Source organism: Nicotiana tabacum, chromosome 23 (assembly GCF_000715075.1).
Source record: "Nicotiana tabacum cultivar K326 chromosome 23, ASM71507v2, whole genome shotgun sequence".
Taxonomy (NCBI): domain Eukaryota; kingdom Viridiplantae; phylum Streptophyta; class Magnoliopsida; order Solanales; family Solanaceae; genus Nicotiana; species Nicotiana tabacum.
The window spans coordinates 177,567-199,271 of record NC_134102.1 but is presented as its reverse complement, the minus strand read 5'-3'; the positions used below and the strand labels follow the sequence as shown (position 1 = coordinate 199,271).

Sequence of the window (21,705 nt, the reverse complement as noted above, 5' to 3'; positions counted from 1 at the left end):
CTTTATTTGCTTGCCCTATATTAAAAAGCATGGGCAGCTCGGTGCACAAGGTATCTCGCGTTCACGCAGGGTCCCGGGAAGGGCCGCACCTTAAGGAATAATGATGTAGACAACTTACCCTAATGTAAGCATTAATGACTGCTTCCACGGCTCGAATCCTTGACCTGTGTGAGAAAGCACGGGAGAAAATATATTATTGATATTAAATACTCAATATAATACAAGAGGTCCTATTTATAGCTATAGTCTACAATGTACATATTACTCCCATTCCAATGTGGGACTACACATAACTAACACTCCCCATAAAGCCGGTGCATACGCATCATATGTACCGAGCTTGTTACACATGTAACTAATACGAGAACTAGTAAGAGACTTGGTGAAAATATCTGATAGTTGATCATTCGACTTTACAAACTTTGTAACAATATCTCTTGAAAGCATTTTTTCTCTGACAAAGTGACAGTCGATCTCAATGTGTTTAGTCCTCTCATGGAACACCGGATTTGACGCAATATGAAGAGCAGCTTGGTTATCACACACTAGTTCCATCTTGTTGATTTCTCCGAACTTTAACTCCTTGAGCAACTGCTTGACCCAAACTAACTCACACGTCGCCATAGCCATGGCCCGATATTCGGCTTCGGCGCTAGATCGAGCAACTACATTCTGTTTCTTGCTCTTCCACGAGACCAAATTACCTCCTACTAGAACACAATATCTAGACGTAGAACGTCTATCAAAAGGTGATCCTACCCAATCAACATCTGTGTACCCAACAATCTGCTCGTGGCCTCGATCCTCGAATAGTAATCATTTGCCCGAAACTGACTTTATATAGCGAAGAATGCGAAGAACTGCATCCCAGTGACTATCACAGGGAGAATCCATAAACTGACTTACAACACTCACCGGAAAAGAAATGTCAGGTCTAGTTACTGTGAAGTAATTCAATTTGCCAACCAACCTCCTATATCTCGTAGGGTCTCTAAGAGGCTCCCCCTGTTCGGGCAGAAGCTTAGCATTTGGATCCATATGAGAGTCAATAGGTCTGCAACCCATCATTCCACTCTCCTCAAGAATGTCTAAGGCATACTTCCGCTGTGAAATAATAATACCTGAGCTAGACTGAGCGACCTCAATACCTAGAAAATACTTCAATCTGCCCAGATCCTTAGTCCGGAAGTGCTGAAAGAGATGCTGCTTCAGATTAGTAATACCATCCTGATCATTGCAAGTAATAACAATATCATCAACATAAACCACTAGATAAATACACAGATTAGGAGTAAAATGCCGATACAACACAGAGTGATCAGCCTCACTACGAGTTATGCCGAACTCCTGAATAATTGTGCTGAACTTACAAAACCAAGCTCGAGGGGACTGTTTCAAACCATATATTGACCTGCGCAATCTACACACATAACCATTAAACTTTCCCTGAGCAACAAAACCAGGTGGCTGCTCCATATAAACTTTTTCCTCAAGATCACTGTGGAGAAAAACATTCTTAATGTCTAATTGATAAAGAGGCCAATGACGTACAACAACCATGGACAAAAAAAGACGAACACATGCTACTTTAGCCACGGGAGAGAAAGTATCACTATAATCAAGCCCAAAAATCTGAGTATATCCTTTTGCAACAAGACGAGTCTTAAGACGATCAACCTGGCCATCCGGGCCGACATTGACTGCATAAACCCAACGACAACCAACAATTGACTTTCCTGCAGGAAGAAGAACAAGCTCCCAAGTGCCACTCGCATGTAAAGTAGACATATCGTCAATCATAGCCTGTCGTTATCCTGGATGGGATAGTGCCTCACCTGTAGACTTAGGGATAGAAACAATGGACAAAAAAGATAAAAAAGCATAATGAGGTGACGACAAACGATGATAACTTAAACCGACATAGTGGAGATTAGGATTAAGTGTGGATCGCACACCTTTGCGGAGTGCAATTGATTGACTAAGAGGAGACAAGTCCGCAGTAGGTGCAGAATCTGATGCAGGGCGTGAATCACCTGGGCCTGATGCTGGATGTGGACGACGATGATAAGTCAAGAGTGGTGGAGCTGCAGAAGGTTGAACTGGATTATGTGGAGGAACTGACGCTATAAGTGGTTAGCTATACCTGGAGCTGTAGGTGGTGGAATTGGAGTTATAAGTGGTGGAGCTACAACTGGAGCTGTAGGTGGTGGAGCTGGAGATATAGAGGAAAATGAATGTGAGATAGTGATTGAATCTCCAAAAGATGAAACTGGTAGTACCTCAGAAATATCTAAGTGACGACCTGAACCTGTGAAGTATGATTGGGTTTCAAAGAAGGTAACATCAACAGACATAAGGTACCGCTGGAGGTCAGGAGAGTAGCATCAATACCCCTTTTGTGTTCTCGAGTAACCCAGAAATACGCATTTAAGAGCACGAGGAGCTAACTTATCTGTCCATGGAGTAAGGTTATGGACAAACAAGTGCTTCCAAAGATACGGGGTGGAAGAGAGAACAAAGGTAAGTGGGAAAACATGACAGAGAATGGAACTTGGTTCTGGATAGCTGAAGATGTCATACGATTAATAAGATAGCAAGATGTAAGAATTGCATCACCCCAAAAACACAACGGAACATGAGATTGTATGAGTAGGGTACGAGCAGTTTCAAGATGTGAGTCCATGTGATTTAACAAGGATAAGGTAATAAAGTCCGTTTGATTCACGCCCGGTACCAATGATCCGCCCCGTACTGCGTTCCTGTATAAAAACATGGTCATCAAGAAATAAAACAGCGCATTTAAGTGATTTGGCTAAGCGATTAACAACTATAAGATTAAAAGGACTATTGGGAACATAAATGACTGAATCTAAAGGTAAAGAAGTGGGCTTGCTTGACCTATTGCAGTTGCCATGGTTTGAGACCCATTGGCCATTGTGACTCTTGGAAGAGATTGAGAATACGAAATAGTAGTGAAAAGAGATTTGTTACCAGAAATATGATCTGATGCACTTGAATTAATGACCCAAAACTCAGAGGATGAAGATTGGGAGAAACAAGTCACGCTATTACCTGTTTGAACAACAGAATCTATCTCAGAAGATGTCTGCTTACATGCTTTGTACTGAAGGAATTCAATATAATCTGCTAAAGAAACCATCCGACTATTCAAAGTATCGGTTCCCATGTCGCTACAATGTGTAGTAGTAGTAAGGTTAACTTGAAATAGTGGAAATAAGTAACTCCTGTGGGAAAACTGAAGAAATAGCTGGGAAAACACTGTTTACAACAGAAAACAGAAAAACTATTTTACGCCGGAAACACTGTTCACACCAAAAAAACACTGCAGCTCGCCGAAAAATTGTAAAGTTTGTCGTAACCAGGATGGATAGATTCGGAATTCCCTTGCGAGCAAGCTGTCCTGAAGAAATGTTTTCAAAAAATAAAAGGTCACTGTTCACGCCGACAAAATATAAAAGTGGTCGTAATTTGATTTGAATTAGATGGATAGGCTCGGAATTGTGAGAAGAGCAGACTGTCCTGAAGAAGCTTCGAAAATGGCCGGAACTCTCGCTGGAGAAGTTGTTGCCGGCGCGTGGAGGCGCGTGGCAGCTTTTTTGCCGGATAAATTTTCAGGGGTTGGTCATCGGAGGGTGATCTACCTCGTGGTGGTGTTGGTTTTAGCACAACACCGACAAAAAATGACTTTAACGTAGACATGCCTTGGTCACCGGAAAAATTGCACGATGACTAAGTTCTTTCTTCCCGGTTAACGCTGGAATGACGCACATCTATCTTTTCTCACTAATGCTCTGATACCATGTGAGAAAGCACGGGAAAAAATATATTATCGATATTAGATATTCAATATAATACAAGAGGTCCTATTTATAGCTATAGTCTACAAAGTACATATTACTCCCATTCCAATGTGAGACTACACATAACTAACAACCTGTATTAAACAGCATGTTGGGCATTTATGCCCATAAGACGCTCTGTCATTATATTTACTCTTTCCATCAATTATATTTGCATAATAATTATATAATTGCTGTAAATAATCATTTAGCTTTGTGAGAAAGCACGGGAGAAAATATATTATTGATATTAGATGAACAATACAATACAAGAGGTCCTTATTTATAGCTATACTATACAAGGACATACTACTCTTCTACCAATGTGGGACAATACTACACTATATACATGCTGTAAACTAACACTCCCCCTCAAGCAGGTGCATACAAATCATATGTACCGAGCTTGTTACATATATAACCAATACGAGGACCAGTGAGGGACTTGGTGAAAATATCTGCAAGTTGATCATTCGACCTCACAAACTTTGTAGCAATCTCTCCTGAAAGTATCTTTTCTCTGACGAAGTGACAATCAATCTCAATGTGTTTAGTTCTCTCATGGAACACCGGATTTGATGCAATATGAAGGGCAGCTTGATTATCGCACACAAGTTCCATCCGACTGATTTCACCAAATTTTAACTCCTTGAGCAATTGTTTGGTCCAGACTAGCTCACATGTTGCCATAGCCATTGCTCGATATTCTGCTTCTGCACTAGACCGAGCAACTACATTCTGTTTCTTGCTCTTCCAGGACACCAAATTTCCTCCTACTAAAACACAATATCCAGACGTAGAACGTCTATCAGAAGGTGATCCTGCCCAATCAGCATCTGAGTATCCAATGATCTGCTCATGACCTCGATCCTCAAAGAGTAACCCTTTGCCTGGAGCCGATTTTATATATCGAATAATGCGGACAACTGCATCCCAATGACTATCACATGGAGAATTCATAAACTGACTTACAACACTCACAGGATAAGAAATGTCGGGTCTAATCACTGTGAGATAATTTAATTTTCCAACCAGTCGCCTATAGCTTGCAGGATCGCTAAGCGACTCCCCCTGTCCTGGCATAAGTTTAGAATTCGGATCCATCGGAGTGTCAACAGTCTGCAACCTATCATCCCCGTCTTCTCAAGAATGTCTAAAGCATATTTTCTTTGAGAAATAACAATACCTGAGCTAGACTGGGCAACCTCAATACCTAGAAAGTACTTCAATCTGCCTAGATCCTTAGTTTGGAAGTGCGGGAAGAGATGCTGCTTCAGATTGGTAATACCATCATGATCATTGCCAGTAATAACAATATCATCAACATAGACTACCAGATAAATACAGAGACTTGAAGTAGAGTGCCGATAAAACACAGAGTGATCGGCTTCACTACAAGTCATGCCAAACTCCTGGATAACCGTGCTGAACTTGCCAAACCAGGCTCGAGGAGATTGCTTTAGACCATAAAGTGACCGACGCAAACGACATACAAGGCCACGAGACTCCCCCTGAGCAACAAAACCAGGTGGTTGCTCTATATAAACCTCATCCTTAAGATCACCGTGAAGAAAGGCATTTTTAATGTCCAGCTGATAGAGGGGCCAATGACGAACCGCAGCCATGGATAGAAAAAGGCGGACTGAAGACACTTTAGCCACGGGAGAGAAGGTATCACTGTAATCAAGCCCAAATATCTGAGTATATCCTTTGGCAACAAGACGGGCCTTAAGTCAATCAATCTGTCCATCGGGATCAACTTTGACTGCATAAACCCAACGACAACCAACGGTAGATTTACCTGAGGGAAGAGGAACAAGCTCCCAAGTACCACTTGTATGTAAAGCAGACATCTCGTCACTCATAGCATGTCGCCATCCTGGATGAGACAACGCTTCACCTGTAGACTTAGGGATGGAAACCGAGGACAAAGAAGATATAAAAGCATAATGGGGAGATGACAGACGATGATAGCTCAAACCGACATAATGAGGATTAGAGTTAAGTGTGGTCCGTATACCTTTCCGAAGTGCAATCGGTGTACTAGGAGCAGGGTCCGCAGCAGGAGCAGGGTCAGGTGCAGGACGAGAACCAGTTGGGCCTGATGGAGGACGCAAACGACGATGATAAGTCAAGAATGGTGTTCCTGTGGCTGGGGAACTAGGGGGAACAACACTAGACTCCTCAACGGTTGGTATGGATGAAACCTCTGTGGTCGAAGGTGGAGGAGGAGCTATAGTAAACTCCTCAAAGGTCGGTATAGGTAAGACCTTAGATATATCATGGTGGTCAGCAGAGGTAAAGAAAGGTTTAGACTCAAAAAATGTGACGTCAGCTGACATAAGGTACCTACGAAGATCTGGAGAATAACAACGATATCCCTTCTGAACACGAGAATAACCAAGGAAGACACACTTGAGAGCACGAGGAGCTAACTTATCTTTCCCAGTGGGCTAAGTTATGAACAAAACACGTGCTCCCAAAAACACGAGGTGGAAGCGAGTATAAAGGTGACTGGGGAAACAATACTGAATGCGGAATCTGATTCTTGATGGGAGATGAAGGCATCTGATTAATCAAATAACAAGCTGTGAGAACTGCATCGCCCCAAAAACGCAACGGAACACGAAATTTAATTAGAAGTGTGCGAGCAGTCTCAATAAGGTGCCTATTCTTTCTCTCAGCAACCCCATTTTGCTGAAGGGTATAAGGACAAGATGTATGATGAATAATTCCTTGAGATGTCATAAACTGCTGAAATTGAGAAGATAAATATTCTAAGGCATTATCACTGCGAAAAATGCGAATAGAAACACCAAATTGGTTTTTGATTTCAGCACAGAAACTCTGGAATATAGAAAATAACTCAGAACGATCTTTCATTAAGAAAAGCCAAGTACATCTTGAATAATCATCAATGAAACTGACAAAATAACGAAATCCCAAGGATGAACTGACTCTACTAGGACCCCATATATCAGAATGAACTAAGGAGAAGACAGACTCTGCATGACTCTCAACACTACGCGAAAAGGAGGCTTGGGTATGTTTCCCAAGTTGACACGACTCACAATCTAATGTAGACAAACTAGATAAACTAGGCACTATCTTCTGAAGTTTGGATAAACTCGGATGTCCTAAACGTCTGTGGATTAGATCTGGAGGATCTGTAACTAGACATGTTGTGGAAGGACTGAGTGAGTTAAGGTAGTAAAGGCCTTCTGATTCACGTCCTGTACCATTTGTCTGTCCCGTACTGCGGTCCTGCATAATAAAAGAATCGTCAATAAAATATATACCACAATGGAGGGCACGAGTCAAACGACTAACAGATGCAAGACTAAAATGACAGCCAGGGACATAAAGAACGGAATCTAGGGTGATAGAAGACAAGGGATTAGTTTGTCCAACTCCTTTGGCCTTAGTTTGACATCCATTGGCTAAAGTAACAGTGAGAAGAGACTGTGAATATACAATATTTGACAAAAGTGATATATTACCAGAGATGTAATCAGAAACGCCGGAGTCCATGACCCATGGGCCAAGAGTGCTAGACTGGGAAACACAAGCAAAAAAATTACTAGTAACAGAAGTATCAGTCTGAGCAACTGAGGCTACTTATGGAGATGTCTGCTTACTTGCTCGATACTGAAGGAGCTCATTATATTCTTCTTTAGATAAAGAAAATTCTTGGTTACCTGGAGTCTCGGTCTGAGCAATGTAAGTATTTTTGGGTGGACGACCAAGTAAGGAATAGCACATTTCACGAGTGTGTCCAAGTTTGTGACAATAAGAACACTTGGGTCTAGATCTTCCAAAACGACCTCCTCCTCGTCTATGCTCCATAGTTTGAGATGCCCGAACATCCATTGTCTGGGATGCAAGAACCGAGGAATCAAGTATCTGGGATGAGATCACTGGTGGACTTAGTGCTGCAGCAAGGCGGAGTAATCGAGAGAATAATTCATCAACTGTCGGGACAGTCAGACTAGCCAAAATCTGGTTGCGTACTGAATCAAGATCATTAGGAAGTCCAGCGAGGGTAAGAACGAGAAACATCTTTTGTCGCTGCTCTTGTTGTTTTTCCACACTAGCAGAAACTGGCATCAACTTCTCAAATTCCTCCATGACTGCATGTACTTGACCTAAGTAAGTAGACATATCCAATTCCTGCTTTAAGTTTGTCATCCGTGATATCACATCATAGAAGCGAGATATGTCATTAGTATATAAGGTGCGTGCCTTTGCCCAAACCAAATAACATGTCTGGAATGGACGAAACAAGGGCATCAACTTGGAATCAATAGATCGCCACAAGATGCTACATAACTGAGCATTGATTTTTGCCCAAAGTGCTATTGCCTTTTCATCTCCATCGCTGGACTGTTTGATTAGATGATCTTGAACACCTTGACCTCTACACTATAACTCGATAGATGAAGCCCAAGCTAAGTAGTTTGAACCTCCCATTAAAGGTTCCGAGGTAATAATAGCACTAGAGCTTCCAGAACTCATGTTTCTAGACCCAAAAGCATCAAATCCCAAAGACATTGTTGCAAATTATTACCAAATAAGAGAAAGAATCAATTGTAATCCACTGAAACAGTGTACGGAAACACAAAAACAGAATACTGAAATACTGTAGCTTCCGGAATCTACCGTAGCTGTCGGAATAGTACTGTAGCTACCGGAAAAAAAACTCAAAGTTATCGGAATGAAATGAAAACAGTAGGGGTAGGATCGGAATTACCCGGCGACCCAACTGTTCTGAAGGAAGATTTTAAAAAAATGGCCGGAACTGGTCGTACGCGCCGGCGCGTGAGCTCACGCGCGTGAGCTTCTGGTGGCGCGTGAGGAGGCTGCTGCCGGAGTTTTTCACTGGGGTTTGGTCGCCGGACAGTGACGACTCTTGTGGTAGTGTTGGATTTTGCACAACACTGGCAGAAATGAAGCAAATAGAAAACAACCTTAAAAAAGTACTGATTTCTCTTTCTCGGAATCGCTGGAATTTATGCACCACGATAAGTCTCTCACAATTGCTCTGATACCATGTGAGAAAACACGAGAGAATATATTATTGATAGTAGATGAACAATACAAGTGGTCCTTATTTATAGCTATACTATACAGGGACATATTACTCTTCTACCAATGTGGGACAATACTACACTATATACATGCGGTAAACTAACAAGTATGTCCAAAAAGAATGACACATTTTTATATTTGAAAACAATTTATCTTTAAACTTTCCATTTTATTCATTTTACCCTTAATAAGAAGTTTTCATAGCCACACAAATGTCATAGCCCCACAAGCTTTTACCCCTTAAGCTTTTAAGACCACAAGTTTCAAATGCCTTTTTTCTTCTTAAACTCCGTGCCGAGTCAAACTGTTTCGCAAAAATTGAAACGGAGGGAGTATCTCATATCCTTATGATATGAAAAGTAAATAAGTAATTGATTGCCTGCATTCTACTCGAGAGGAAGTTAGTTGTCTTTATTGCTTAGTCTTAAGCTACTTTTCCCTTTCTGTTGTGAAGGAGGAGTACAGGAAGCTGGAAGTGCTGGCATTTGAGATGGAGACAACTATTGCTTCTTTGGAAGAGGAACTAACAATTTCTTATGCGGAAAAAGAAGAAGCCTTTTCTAGAGCAGAAAATTTGGCATGTGAATTGCAAGCTTTATCTGACGAGTTGAATATGTCAAATACAGAACTAAATATGCTGAAGGAAGAGGTGTCATGCCTTGTAAGTTTATGTTTGTTAACTTTTCCTCTGAGATTCCATCTTTTTCATATCTTTTTGCTATCAGATTTGCCTTTTGAGCATGATTTATTAGCTTAGTTTCTACTGTTCTTTCTTCGGGAAAATAAAACATTAACTTATTTCTACTTTATTTGTTTCTATGACATTGCAGAGATTATGTTCGGAAGAATCTGAATCACGATGTCAGAGATTGGAAACTTCTGTCAACTTTCTGGTAGAAGAAAAAGAAGATTTAGCTATGGTACCAATTGAAGTTGCTTTTGGGAACATGTATTCTGAGGCTCCATTTAACTGTTTCCATTACGTCATTCATGTGTGCCTTCTTTCCTTTGCAGCAACTAACTGATGCCCTTTTGGCAATGGAGGAGGAAAAGGCCATATGGTTTGCAAGGGAGAAAGCTACAGTTGAAGCAATCAATGAAAAAGCAAAATCTTATAGTGCTGAAATCGCCACTCTATCACAGAAAATGACAGAGGTAACCTTCAGATTTACACATGATGTAGTTGAACAATTTAAGCATATTCTAGAAACACTGCAGTGGCTCTTACGGATGATATTGAAGATCTCTTCAAGGACTCAGTGCTTGCATGCTATTCTCTTTGGTAAACTGTCTAGAGGGAACATGATAACAACAACAACAACAACAAATCCAGTGTAATCCCACAAGTGGGGTCTGGGGAGAGTAGTGTGTACGCAGACTTTGCCCCTACCTTGTGAAGGTAGAGAGGTTGTTTCCGACAGAAAGTGATATTTTTGGAAATTTTATTGCCGAGTTTAAAGCATAGTTAAATCAAAGCTAGTTCACATTTGAACTTTTTTCTTAAAAAACAATTAAGAGAATTGTTTGTGAGATCTGAGTACCATATTTTAAAATGTATCCTTTCTATTTGCTTTGAACATCTTATCTTGTGAGAGCTTTAGAAAAGCACATAGCTAAATTAAAGAAATCAAAGACATCCATTGCGGTGATGAACTTAGCAAAACATGTTGCACATTTCTGTACACATCAGTTGCGTATGATTTACTTATTGAATCTTGATTTATGATCCTGACTTTAAACTACAGGTGAAGAATGAACTTGAGAGTTGTAGAATGCAGTGCAAGCTCCTTGAGGAGAGATTGGTCGTCTCAGAAAATAATGTGCGGTTGGAGAGAAGTTTCAGGTTTGTCTGTCCCTTTGCTCCCCTATCACTCTGGTATGTTGCTACTCCCTTTGTCCAAAAGGTTTTCAATAGTCAAGTGAAGTAGCTATTGACTAATATTTTCAAGTGTATTCTGTTGTCTTTTTTAAAATGTATTTTGATGCAAGATCATAACATGTACTACACTTATGCTTTCTGAAATCTAAATTAATTTCAAGATGAGTTTAATCTTGTCCTATTTAGCTCTAGTAAAATTGGTACTCAATAAGCAAAAATGAATAGTAAAATGGGACAATGGTGTGTGTCTCTTTGTGTGTTAGTTTACTTTTATAACAGTGGTGTTCGGGCTAGCTTGTATGCACCTACACTACTCCACCGTGGACATGCTCCTCCCACCGGCACTGATGGAAAGAAATCACCTAACATTTTGCTTCTGCTGACATTTGAACCTGGTCTATCCGGGGTTTCACCAACTTCATTGAATGCTACTCCTCACATTGGGTGCTAGGACAATGGAGTATATAATAGCTTGTTCATCTATTTCCTAAAATTTCTTGAGATGCCTAGTTGATCAAATATAAACTTTGATTCTACAGCTGCTACTACCCTCATCAATAAAGCTGGGTGTAATCTAGGTGCCATGAGTTTTGTATTCATTTAAACCTTTAGATCGATCTGCCTGATGATAAACATACATTGTTTTACAGTGAAGAGAAATTACTAGAGATCGATCAACTTAGACTTGGCCTGAGAGTTGCTGAGGAACAATGTAAAAGATCTCAAGAGGTAATATGTTTGTATTTTTTCAAGCTTTCAGAATTTATATTGAGTTCGAGAATAATGATTCAGCCTAGAAAAGTATTCTGGGGTTCGCTAAGCTGGATATACTTGAGTTGAATAATTATGCCGTCTAACTCTTCTTGTACATGAGTTTCGCCTTGTTGCTTATTTGACTTAGAAAGTGAGGAAGTGCTTGCATCGGCTTTACCACTCTGTCAGAAGCACTCCCCTCCAAGAAATTAATGAATAAAGAAATGATACATAGTGGTATACAACAGCTCGAGCCAAGTTATACTGGAGCAGAATTTTTGCCTCGAGCTTGCTAATTTCTGAACCTTGGTGAATTCCTGGTATTATAAATTAATAATTCACGACATATTGTGGTGCATAAGACAATCAAGCAATCAACTTTGCCTCAATCTCAAATGATTGGGCTGACTATACAAATCCCTATATCCATTCCCCTCTTTTGGGTCAATTTCATTCGAATACTAGTAACAGTTTGTCTTTTAGGTTAAATTAAGGTTTCTCTAAAGTTAAAGGATTTCATTATCTCACACTTCTTGCGTACGCTGGCATACAAGTCTTTAACTAGACTAGAATGACTTCCGGAAATAATCGGGCATAATGTTTTTTTTTTAAATATAAGTCAAGATTTTGTTTGAACTGGTACCAAGATGGTACTAAAACAAGTACAAGTCAAAATTCCAACACACCCACCAAACATATTACATGTTCCGTCCTAAAATAATACAAGAAATCCAAAGCTGATCCATCCTATATAGAGTATACAAGCACATCAGACTAATAGATTCTTGATACATTTGTTCTTGACTCTAGCAATCTGCAACGTCTTCCCTTCAGAGCATGCCTTGTTCCTTTTCCAGCCATCCATAAAACACAGATGGGAGTGTTCCTCCATATCTTCTTCAAGTTTTTCTTCACTTTTTGAGCTTGCCAGATTTCCAAGATTGATTTTCTCTGGAATCGCCAGAGACACTCCCATAATAGTAAGAAAAAGCTCCCAGCAGTGTCTTGATAATGTGCAGTGTAGAAATAAATGTTCAACAGTTTCCTGCTCAATGTTGCAAACATAGCATCTGCTGCACTAAGAGAAACCTCTTCTTTGCAATTTAAGCTGAGTTGGACAGGCATCCCTAGCTGCTAACCATCAAAAGCAAGCTGCTTTCACAGGTGCTTTGGTCTTCCATATCATCTTCCATGGCCAATTAGGAATCTTCTGGCTGTTCTGTTGTTCTAGCATTTTATAACAGTTGTTTACTGGAAAAAGTTTATTCCTGCTATTCACCCAGATTAATCTGTTTACTCTGTTTAGATAAATGGAACATGTGTTCTGTTGTAATAGTCGGACATAATGTATGTGTAGCGATATCTAAGCCTTTATCTCAACTATTTGGTATTGCCTAATATGATCCTTTGTTTTTATTTTGTTATGTTTTTAGCTAAGTCTGAATTAATTTCGAGAGATTGTAGGTCTTTTTTTTGATGAAGTAATTGGTTTCACTGATGGCATCAAGAAGATGCAGAATAGTTACAAAAGTAATGAAAATTGCTAGCTCCAATACAAAAAGGCAAAAAATCAGCTTAGCACTAGGGAGCTAACAAAGTTCAGATAACTATCAGGAGAATCTACAGGGGCTAGATAAGCCCAACTAAATATAGGCAAAAAGCTTTGAGAGACCGGACAGCAGTTGGCTATGATCTTTTCAATCTTTCTGCAAGAACCTTGGCTATGATCTTATAAGCACTACCGATGAGACTAATTGGCCTGTAGTCCCTTAATTCCATAGCCCCTTTTTTCTTTGGGATTAATGCAATGAAAGAAGCATTATATGACCTGACCATCCAACAATGCTGATGGTAGTGACTCATGGCTGCGAGGATGTCATGTTTGATGAATTCCCAAGAGTGCTGGTAAAAGGCCATAGTAAACCCATCTGGTCCTGATGCCTTGCCTGGTGCACTTGATTGTATAGCTATTAGTACCTCTTCATCAAAAGGTGCTTCCAGACCATTCTTCTCTTCTGTTGTAATGGTTGCTATGCCTTCAAAGTTTATAGAGGGTCTCCAATTCTCCTGTTCTCCAACCCTCTATAAAGTTTATAGAGGGTTTCCATAAAATTCCAGTATCTCTGCTTTTATAAGCTCCTTATCTTCTATAATTTCATTGCCAACTAAGAGTCTGTCTATGCAGTTTTTCTTTCTTTGTGAGTTTGCAATCTTTTGGAAATATTTAGTGTTTCTGTCACCTTCCTTAAGCCATTGACACCTTGATTTCTGCCTCCACGATATCTCTTCTGCTTTGGCTAGCTGTTGAATCTCCACTCTCAGGCTCATCATTTGATTGGACTCGATTAAAGTCAGTTGTCTACCTTCTGTCATTTGTTCGAGTGCCATTAGCTCATCAAGAGCCCTGGTTTTCCTGGTTTCTACCTTCCCAAATTCTTCTTTGTTCCATCTGGTGATATCTCTCTATTGATTTTAGGTCTACGTAGTGATGTAACACTAGAAGGAAGGAAGGTGGGAGTTGTTGGGGTGGGGGGTGACTATGGAGAGAATAATCGAGAGAGGAGAGAATAGGGTGGAAGAGAGGAGGAAAGAGAGAGAAACATAGAGGGAATGAATTACAGAGAGACAGAGAGCGAGATAGAAATAGAGAGATTAGGGAGGGGGGTATTAATGCCAAATCAATGCAACAAAGTTATTTGAGTTTGTCAAAGAAAGTACATGAAGATCTTATTTATAAGATAGGAAGTTTTGGTTGAATTAGAACTCTTGAAACTACGACATTTTATTCTCTAACTAAAAGGATAAAATTAGATAAAATCTTATCTCTAAAATAAAACATGGTTACTGTTATTTTAGTTCTACGTAATAGATCAAGATAAATAATATGAAATGATAATGATATCCTCATGATTGAATTCTTTCTGTTCGCAGTGGAGAAAACTCGACAGTTGACTCTGACAAGTGAGCCGGATATAGTGGTAGTTCATCGTTCTATCTAAGTACTTGGGAAACCACCAATCGATTGGACGAACTTCTTTGGCAATGAGTAGCCAGCGTAATACTGATTCGTAATAAAGAGTGCAACTCCATAGCAACTCTAAACTTGTGCTTTGGTACCAATTTGATGTAGCGCCATAAGGGAGGAAGGTAAGGGGTAGAAATGAGAAAGACAAGAATGAGAGACGAATAGAGATACAAGAGAGAGAAAGAGGGATAGAGAGAGAGAGAGAGAGAAAGAAAGGTTTGGGAGATTTGTAACAATAAACTAATTGTTCGATATTATGCAAGTCCATCAAAACGAAGCACATGAACAGAAATAGACTAGATCAAAATTGTCTTACATTTAGTCACCACAATCCCATCCAATCTCCTTACCTTCCTTCTACTTAAGGAGGCTAAGCTTGCATTGCATATAGTCTACCTTCTTCTACTTATTCTAAAACGTTTACCATATAGAGTGCTTCTCCATATTTCTAACTTTTAGTTGAATTTCACGCTACTGTTATCACCTATAAAATAAGCCCAAATTTCTATAAGTAAAAGTGAAGTACAAAGAAGATCTCAAGTGCATTCCTTACTCTCACAAAACACTGAAATGAAAAAAAGGGGCAATGACTTCCACATCTGCCAATGAGAACTCACTAAAGTAAGTTCCCATGAATGTTTATCCTAAACTATGTGATCTGAACCTAAAGAAACTTCAATCATGATTCTCAAATATCCAATTACAATGTGGAGGCACTTAAAACGGGTGTTGCCACTGAAACTGTAATCATGAATTGATGAAGCTTATTAAAAATCCTAAATGCCATTTTGATGCTGTCAGTTTCTTCACCACCAGCAGCTTTGCAGGACAAATTTATCTCCTGATTTCAGTCTAATTCAATACTATTTGAATTTAGGACCTTTTCTGTAGCACACCAATTCAGTAGATATCCTTTTGTTGTCCAAGTTTCCAGCATCATTATATGTTACTGCCATGCTGCACACCTGGTCTTTTTCTAATGAAATGTTACATTTTCAACTGCAGATGCTGACACTGGAGCATCAGGATCTGCGCAAGGAAGTAGAACGGCTTCAGATGGAGTTAAGCATGCTTAGCAAAGAAAGAGTAGATCTGTTGGCCCGTATTAGAGAAGCGGAGACGGTGCCAATTCAGAGAGACGACTTTCAGGTATACACTTGAATGCCATGAAATGCTAATTGACGAATCTTCTTTCAGAACAAGTAAAGGAGAAGTGATTCTTGTTTATCTGAGACAGATTATTACCAATTCATTATGTTTACACTTTCTCTACTGTGCTTGAGGATAACACTATATTTTGGTTGTCCAGCTGTCAAATTCAGATCATGAAGTCGATCAGCTCAACGAGAAGCTTTCATCTCTGGAGATCAAAATGCATGATGTAAGTAATCATATACATGGTCAATTGCAGCTATATTTGATTATGATGAGATGCACAGATGACAGGTTACCCTTTTGTGGCTATATTTTATAATTTGTCTTTTCTCTTTTTTTCTTGGTTTTTAGTATTATACTCTATTGCTCTATGTGATGATTGAGATTAAAGAAAGGAAATAATTTTGTAGCTTTTGCTTTCTACTCATCTGCTTCTACATGTAGCTTTTGCATTTGCTTAATTTCTGCATAATGAAGACAATCTGCTGAAAATGTTTGCATGTGTTATTAAGCGATGTATCCTTGGGTATGAATAACTATGAACTCAGCACATGGTTGTGACAAGTTGCACATGTAACTTCTAAGCTATGTTGCGCGGACTCTCCAAAATGCTGCCGCACCCGTATCGGATCCTCCAAAAATACACTACTTTTGAAGGATCCGACACACATCCAGCAACAGCTTTGAAGAGTCCGAGCAACATAGCTTCTAAGAGCAATCTGAGCCAAGTTAGGCGGTTTATGTTAAACTTCTAAGAGCAAATTGAGCAAGTCAGGCGGTTTATTTTAAGCTTATTTTCCTTGGACTGTCCTGCTATTTGCAAAAGAGAGTGGATGTGATCATCTGATATGTCTGAACAGGATGAAGTCAACCATATCAATGAGAAAGCTAAGTTGAGAATGAGACTTCGAGGGGCACAATCAAAATTGGGTGCATTTCGTGTGAGGTACAATGAGGCGCTGGATGAGATGGACGTAATGAACAAGAAATTTGAGGAGGCTTCATTAAAGCTGAAAGATCAGTTAGTTTCAAGTGGTCTTGAAATCCTCAGCCTCAAGAAGCAGCTTGCTTCTGCAAGGGGTCCTTGAATGGTTGATATATCTCTGCATCTGTATCAAGTACATATCTGTTGGACGGTACCAATATATAGATCTTAACTAATCATTTGTATATAAAATTGTTCCCAGTGACTGCCAGTAGGTACTACGTTGAACTGCATTAATATTATTTTATAATGAGGAAAAAATTAGAGTTTCTTTATTTGTTTCTAACGGACAAATTAAAGTGAGACTTGTTTGCTCCAGGAAACGACATGGTGTAAAGACTTGTTTGGTATCCATTAATGTGACTTGTTTAGTATTCATTTCATAAATGGATTTTTTTTCTTTTAAACCGTTTTCAACTGTTTACCATCAACAAAATGTATTTGGGCAATTTTTGAAAACACAACAGTTTGCACCGGGCCCTTCTCGATGCAATAGATCCTTGTGGTCCGGCCCTTCCTTGGACACGTGCATGGTGGGAGCTTAGTACACCAGGTTGTCCTTTTTTTACAACAGTTTGCACCCACCTAGCCATATTTTTTAGTTTATACCCCCATAGCCATTGTTTTGCGACAATGTTTATATACCCTTATACATTATTATTTTTTTAAATGTGTCTATTGATATAATTTGCTTCTTAATTTATATATGCTTTCACTAAATGACTTTGTATTGGAATGTCAACTAACTGTTTTTCATAGACGAAGTGATGTTCATATGTAATATATGAAGACACATACATATGTAGGGTATCAACTATCAAGTGATACATGCCGAGAGGAGCAAAATTTTAGTATGTGTTTTTGTTAATTTTGTCGAAATTTGAAAAAAAATCATTGAATGATGTATAAGCTATATCACCCAATATGGTTGGGTAAATGGTGTATGTTCCAGCTTAATGGGATTGAACAACTTTTATGGCAAAGTTTTGTTTGATGAGCTGTATACTTTCATTTTACATTTTTTTTTGTTGCTTAAATGGATTGTCTCATGAAATTAATTAAAGAATATGCAAGAACTGCAAATTACCTGTTACATTAAATTTTATCATCAAAACAATATTACAGTATAAATAAAATAACACATACTAAAGAAATGTTTATTTCTCCCCAGACAACTTTGATCACCACCAAGGCAACTTTGATTGCCACCCGAAAATGAAGATATTCTTTCATGAAAGTAATTTCGGTCTTTCATTTTTTTCTTCAAATTTTGTGTAATTCATTGCACATATGTTTTAATATTACTAGTCTTATGACAGCGCATGTATCCCGTCTCAGTAAATACATACTACTATATAACTAATTATATTTGAGTTATAAAATAAGTGTAAGGAAAAAATATGAGTTCCTGAAAAATGATAATTGTTGATTTTATTGAACAATTCAATAAATGAGAAACAGTAATAATATATGTCACGACCCAATTTCACCTATAAGTCGTAATGGCGCCCAACACTACAGCTAGGCAAGCCAACTAATAAATTAAGCATACATTGATAAAATTTAAACCAAGAAAATATAATAAAATCCAAACTCTACCAATGTGTGTGCCAAGACCTGGTGTCACAAGTGTATGAGCATTTAGTAGATTATACAAAATCTCAAATACTGTCTGAAATAAAAATAGAAAAAATAAAAAAATACAAAGAGAGACACTAGTAGCTGCAGAACGGATCAGAGAAACAGCTCACCACTATGCACCTGGATAACGTGGATGCAAGACGATAGGTCCTCCACTAGTACTTGCCTCAGTCCCTGCACAAAAGTGCAGCAAGTGTAGTATGAGTACGTAAACAACGTGTACCCAGTAAGTATCAAGCCTAATCTCGAAGTGGTAGAGACGAGATGACCTACTTTGACACTCACTATGGGTCAACAATAATAATTAAAATATAACTAGGATATTTAAATCAGTGTAATTTACAGAGTTTTAAAAATAATTTATTTAGTCAGCGGAAATAATCAAATTTCTTCAAATGCAACAATTCTCAATATATTAATTAAATTCCTTCAATTCAAATAATTTTTAATTTATCAATTAAATATCATTTACAGGAATAACAATTAATTCTTTAACAAGCAAGAATAATAATTCATTAAATTTCAAGAATTTTTCAATTTATCAATTAGCTTCGCAAGCTGAAATAAATTATTAAAGTATCGTGTAATTATTAATATTATTAAGCACGATTTCTGCCGAGTACGTACGGCCCGATCCAGAGTGTCGTGTACACTGCCAAGGGACGTGCGGCGCGATCCATAGATGCATCTATCCTGCCGAGGCGTTCGGCCAGCTCCACAAGAAAGGAGGACATTTTCTTATGTACCTTCGGAAGGAGAGTATATTTATTATGAGATAAATTCGGGAGAAAGAATAATTTCTTTTAACAATTAATTAATTTAAATAGATAATCAAACAATATAAATTTTTCCATCCTTTAATATTTTGATCTAACAATTCACAATATATATATATATATATATATATATATATATATATATATATATATATATATATATATGTCAAATAATATTGATTAAGCAAGGAATACAATTTACACAAGTAATTCATGCTTTGAGTCCTAAACTACCCGGACTTTAGCATTAATAGTAGCTACGCACGGACTCTCGTCACCTCGTGCGTACGTAGCCCCCGCAATTATCAATAATTATTCAATTTAATCCCTATGGGGTAATTTTCCCCTCACAAGATTAGACAAGAAACTTACCTCGTCTCAAAGTCCACTTTCCGATTATCGCGTCGCTTAAAATTCGCGATTCGATGCCGAAAAATCCGAAACTATTCAAAAGTTATATAAAATAATTAATATATGTTCAATATTTCGAAATTCATCTATTAAATAAATTACCCTATCCAAAATGATAAATTTTTTAAAATTCACCCCGGGCCCACGTGCCCGGGTTCTGAAAATTTTCGGATGAAAACGTTACACATAATCTCAAGAACTCAAATATATAATTTCTACCTAATTTCATAACTATTTTCGTGGTTAAAATCTCATTTTTATAAAAATCTAGGTTTTTCACCTAAACTTTTGATTTCTAAGATTTACTAGTTATAATCTACTTATAATCTATGTATTTAACTCAAGGAGTGTAGAATTAACTTACCTTCAAATTGTTAGTTGAACTCCCTTCTCAAAAGCTTTGAAATCGCCCGAAAATGGAGAGAAGATGGGCTCAAAATGTGTGAGCCCCGATTTTTAACCATTCTGCAAAGCAGTGGTTTCGCACCTGCGGAAGGGGTACCGCACCTGCGGATTTTGCACCTGCGGAAATTCCTCGCTGGTGCGAGTTTCACTCGCCTGGGCCACGATCGCATCTGCACAAAAATCCCCGCACCTGCGCGTTCGTAGGTGTGCAAATCGTCCGCACCTACGGTGGATTGCCCCTTCTCTTTTTCCGCTTATGCGCTCAAAATCTCGCATATGCGAGTGCCGCGCCTGCGAGCTTCTGTCGCATCTGCGAATGTCGCACCTGCGACTGGCTAAGCACAGGTGCGATTCTGACCGTAGCTAGGAGCTTCAGTTTTGGCTCCCAACTTCCAACTTGGTCCGAGCCTTGTGCGATTGACACTTGGGGTCCCCGGGACCCCGCTCGAACATACCAACAAGTTTGAAATCATAAAACGGACTCGCTCGAACTCTCGGGACGCGTAGAATAATATCAAAACTAAGAATCATACCCTAAACTAAATTGATTCAAACTTAAAAATTTTAATTTCTTCAAATTACTTTCAAATGCGCCGAAATATACTTAAACTACTCGGAATGACACGAAATTATGCGTGCAAGTCTTAAATCACTATACGGAGCCATTCCCAAACTCGGAATTCCAAACGGACTTTAATTTCTCAAAAATCTACTCCAAACCAAATTTAAAGAACTTTAAACCTTCAAATAGTTGATTTTTACTATTAAGCGTCAAAACGCTCCTGGGTTATCCAAAACCAGATTCGGACATACGCCCAAGTCCAAAATTATCATACGAACCTATTGGGACCGTCAAATCCCGATTTTGGGGTATCAAAATGTTGACCGAAGTCAAACTTGCCCCTTTAAGGTTAACTTAAGGAACCAAGTATCCCGATTTCAACCCAAACACTTTCAAATCCCGGACCAACCATCCCCGCAAGTCAATAATCATTAAAAGTACATACAGAAAGTTTTATTTTAGGGAATGGGGTTCAAAAAGTTAAAATGACCGTTTGGGTCATTGCATTTTCTACCTCTTAAACAAACATTCGTCCTCGAACGGATTTAGAGTTGTACCTGGAGTGCTGAATAAGTGTGGATATCTGCTCCACATGTCTTCCTCGGCCTCCCAAGTCGCTTCCTCAACTGGTTGGCCCCTCCATTGGACTTTTACTGCAGAAATCCTCTTGGACCTCAAGTGGCGAACTTGTTTATCAATAATGGCAAATGGCTCTTCTTCATAACCCAAACTCTGATCTAGCTGAACTGTGCTGAAGTCCAACACATGTGATAGGTCAGCATGATACTTACGGAACATAGCTACATGGAAAATTGGATGAACTCCCGATAGATTGGAAGGCAATGCAAGCTCATAAGCAACCTCCCCAACTCTTCTCAACACCTCAAATGGGCCTATAAACCTTGGGCTCAACTTTCCCTTCTTCCCGAATCTCATAATTCCCTTCATCGGCGAAACCTTCGAGAGAATTTTTTCACCTACCATAAATGATAAATCACGTGCTTTCTGATCCGCGTAACTCTTCTGTCTTGATGGTGCTGTACGGAGTCGCTCCTGAATCAACTTAACCTTTTCCAAGGCATCCTTTACCAAATTAGTACCATATAACTTAGCCTCACCGGGCTCAAACCATTCGATAGGTGAACGACATCGACAGTCATATAAA

General features: G+C 38.9%; 1 protein-coding gene across 1 annotated transcript in view; it reads left to right on the top strand.

Annotated features, from left to right (window-relative positions):
• Positions 1-17,068, top strand: part of LOC107766218 (kinesin-like protein KIN-7O) — a 44,993-nt gene extending 27,925 nt beyond the window's left edge. Inside the window, exons 25-32 of the mRNA XM_075246277.1 lie at positions 9,403-9,609; positions 9,779-9,868; positions 9,963-10,103; positions 10,694-10,791; positions 11,478-11,556; positions 15,611-15,754; positions 15,915-15,986; positions 16,621-17,068. Of these exons, the coding sequence (XP_075102378.1) occupies positions 9,403-9,609; positions 9,779-9,868; positions 9,963-10,103; positions 10,694-10,791; positions 11,478-11,556; positions 15,611-15,754; positions 15,915-15,986; positions 16,621-16,848 (1,059 nt within the window). The 3' untranslated portion in view covers positions 16,849-17,068. The remainder of the gene's footprint in view (positions 1-9,402; positions 9,610-9,778; positions 9,869-9,962; positions 10,104-10,693; positions 10,792-11,477; positions 11,557-15,610; positions 15,755-15,914; positions 15,987-16,620) is intronic.
• Positions 17,069-21,705: the final 4,637 nt, after the last annotated feature.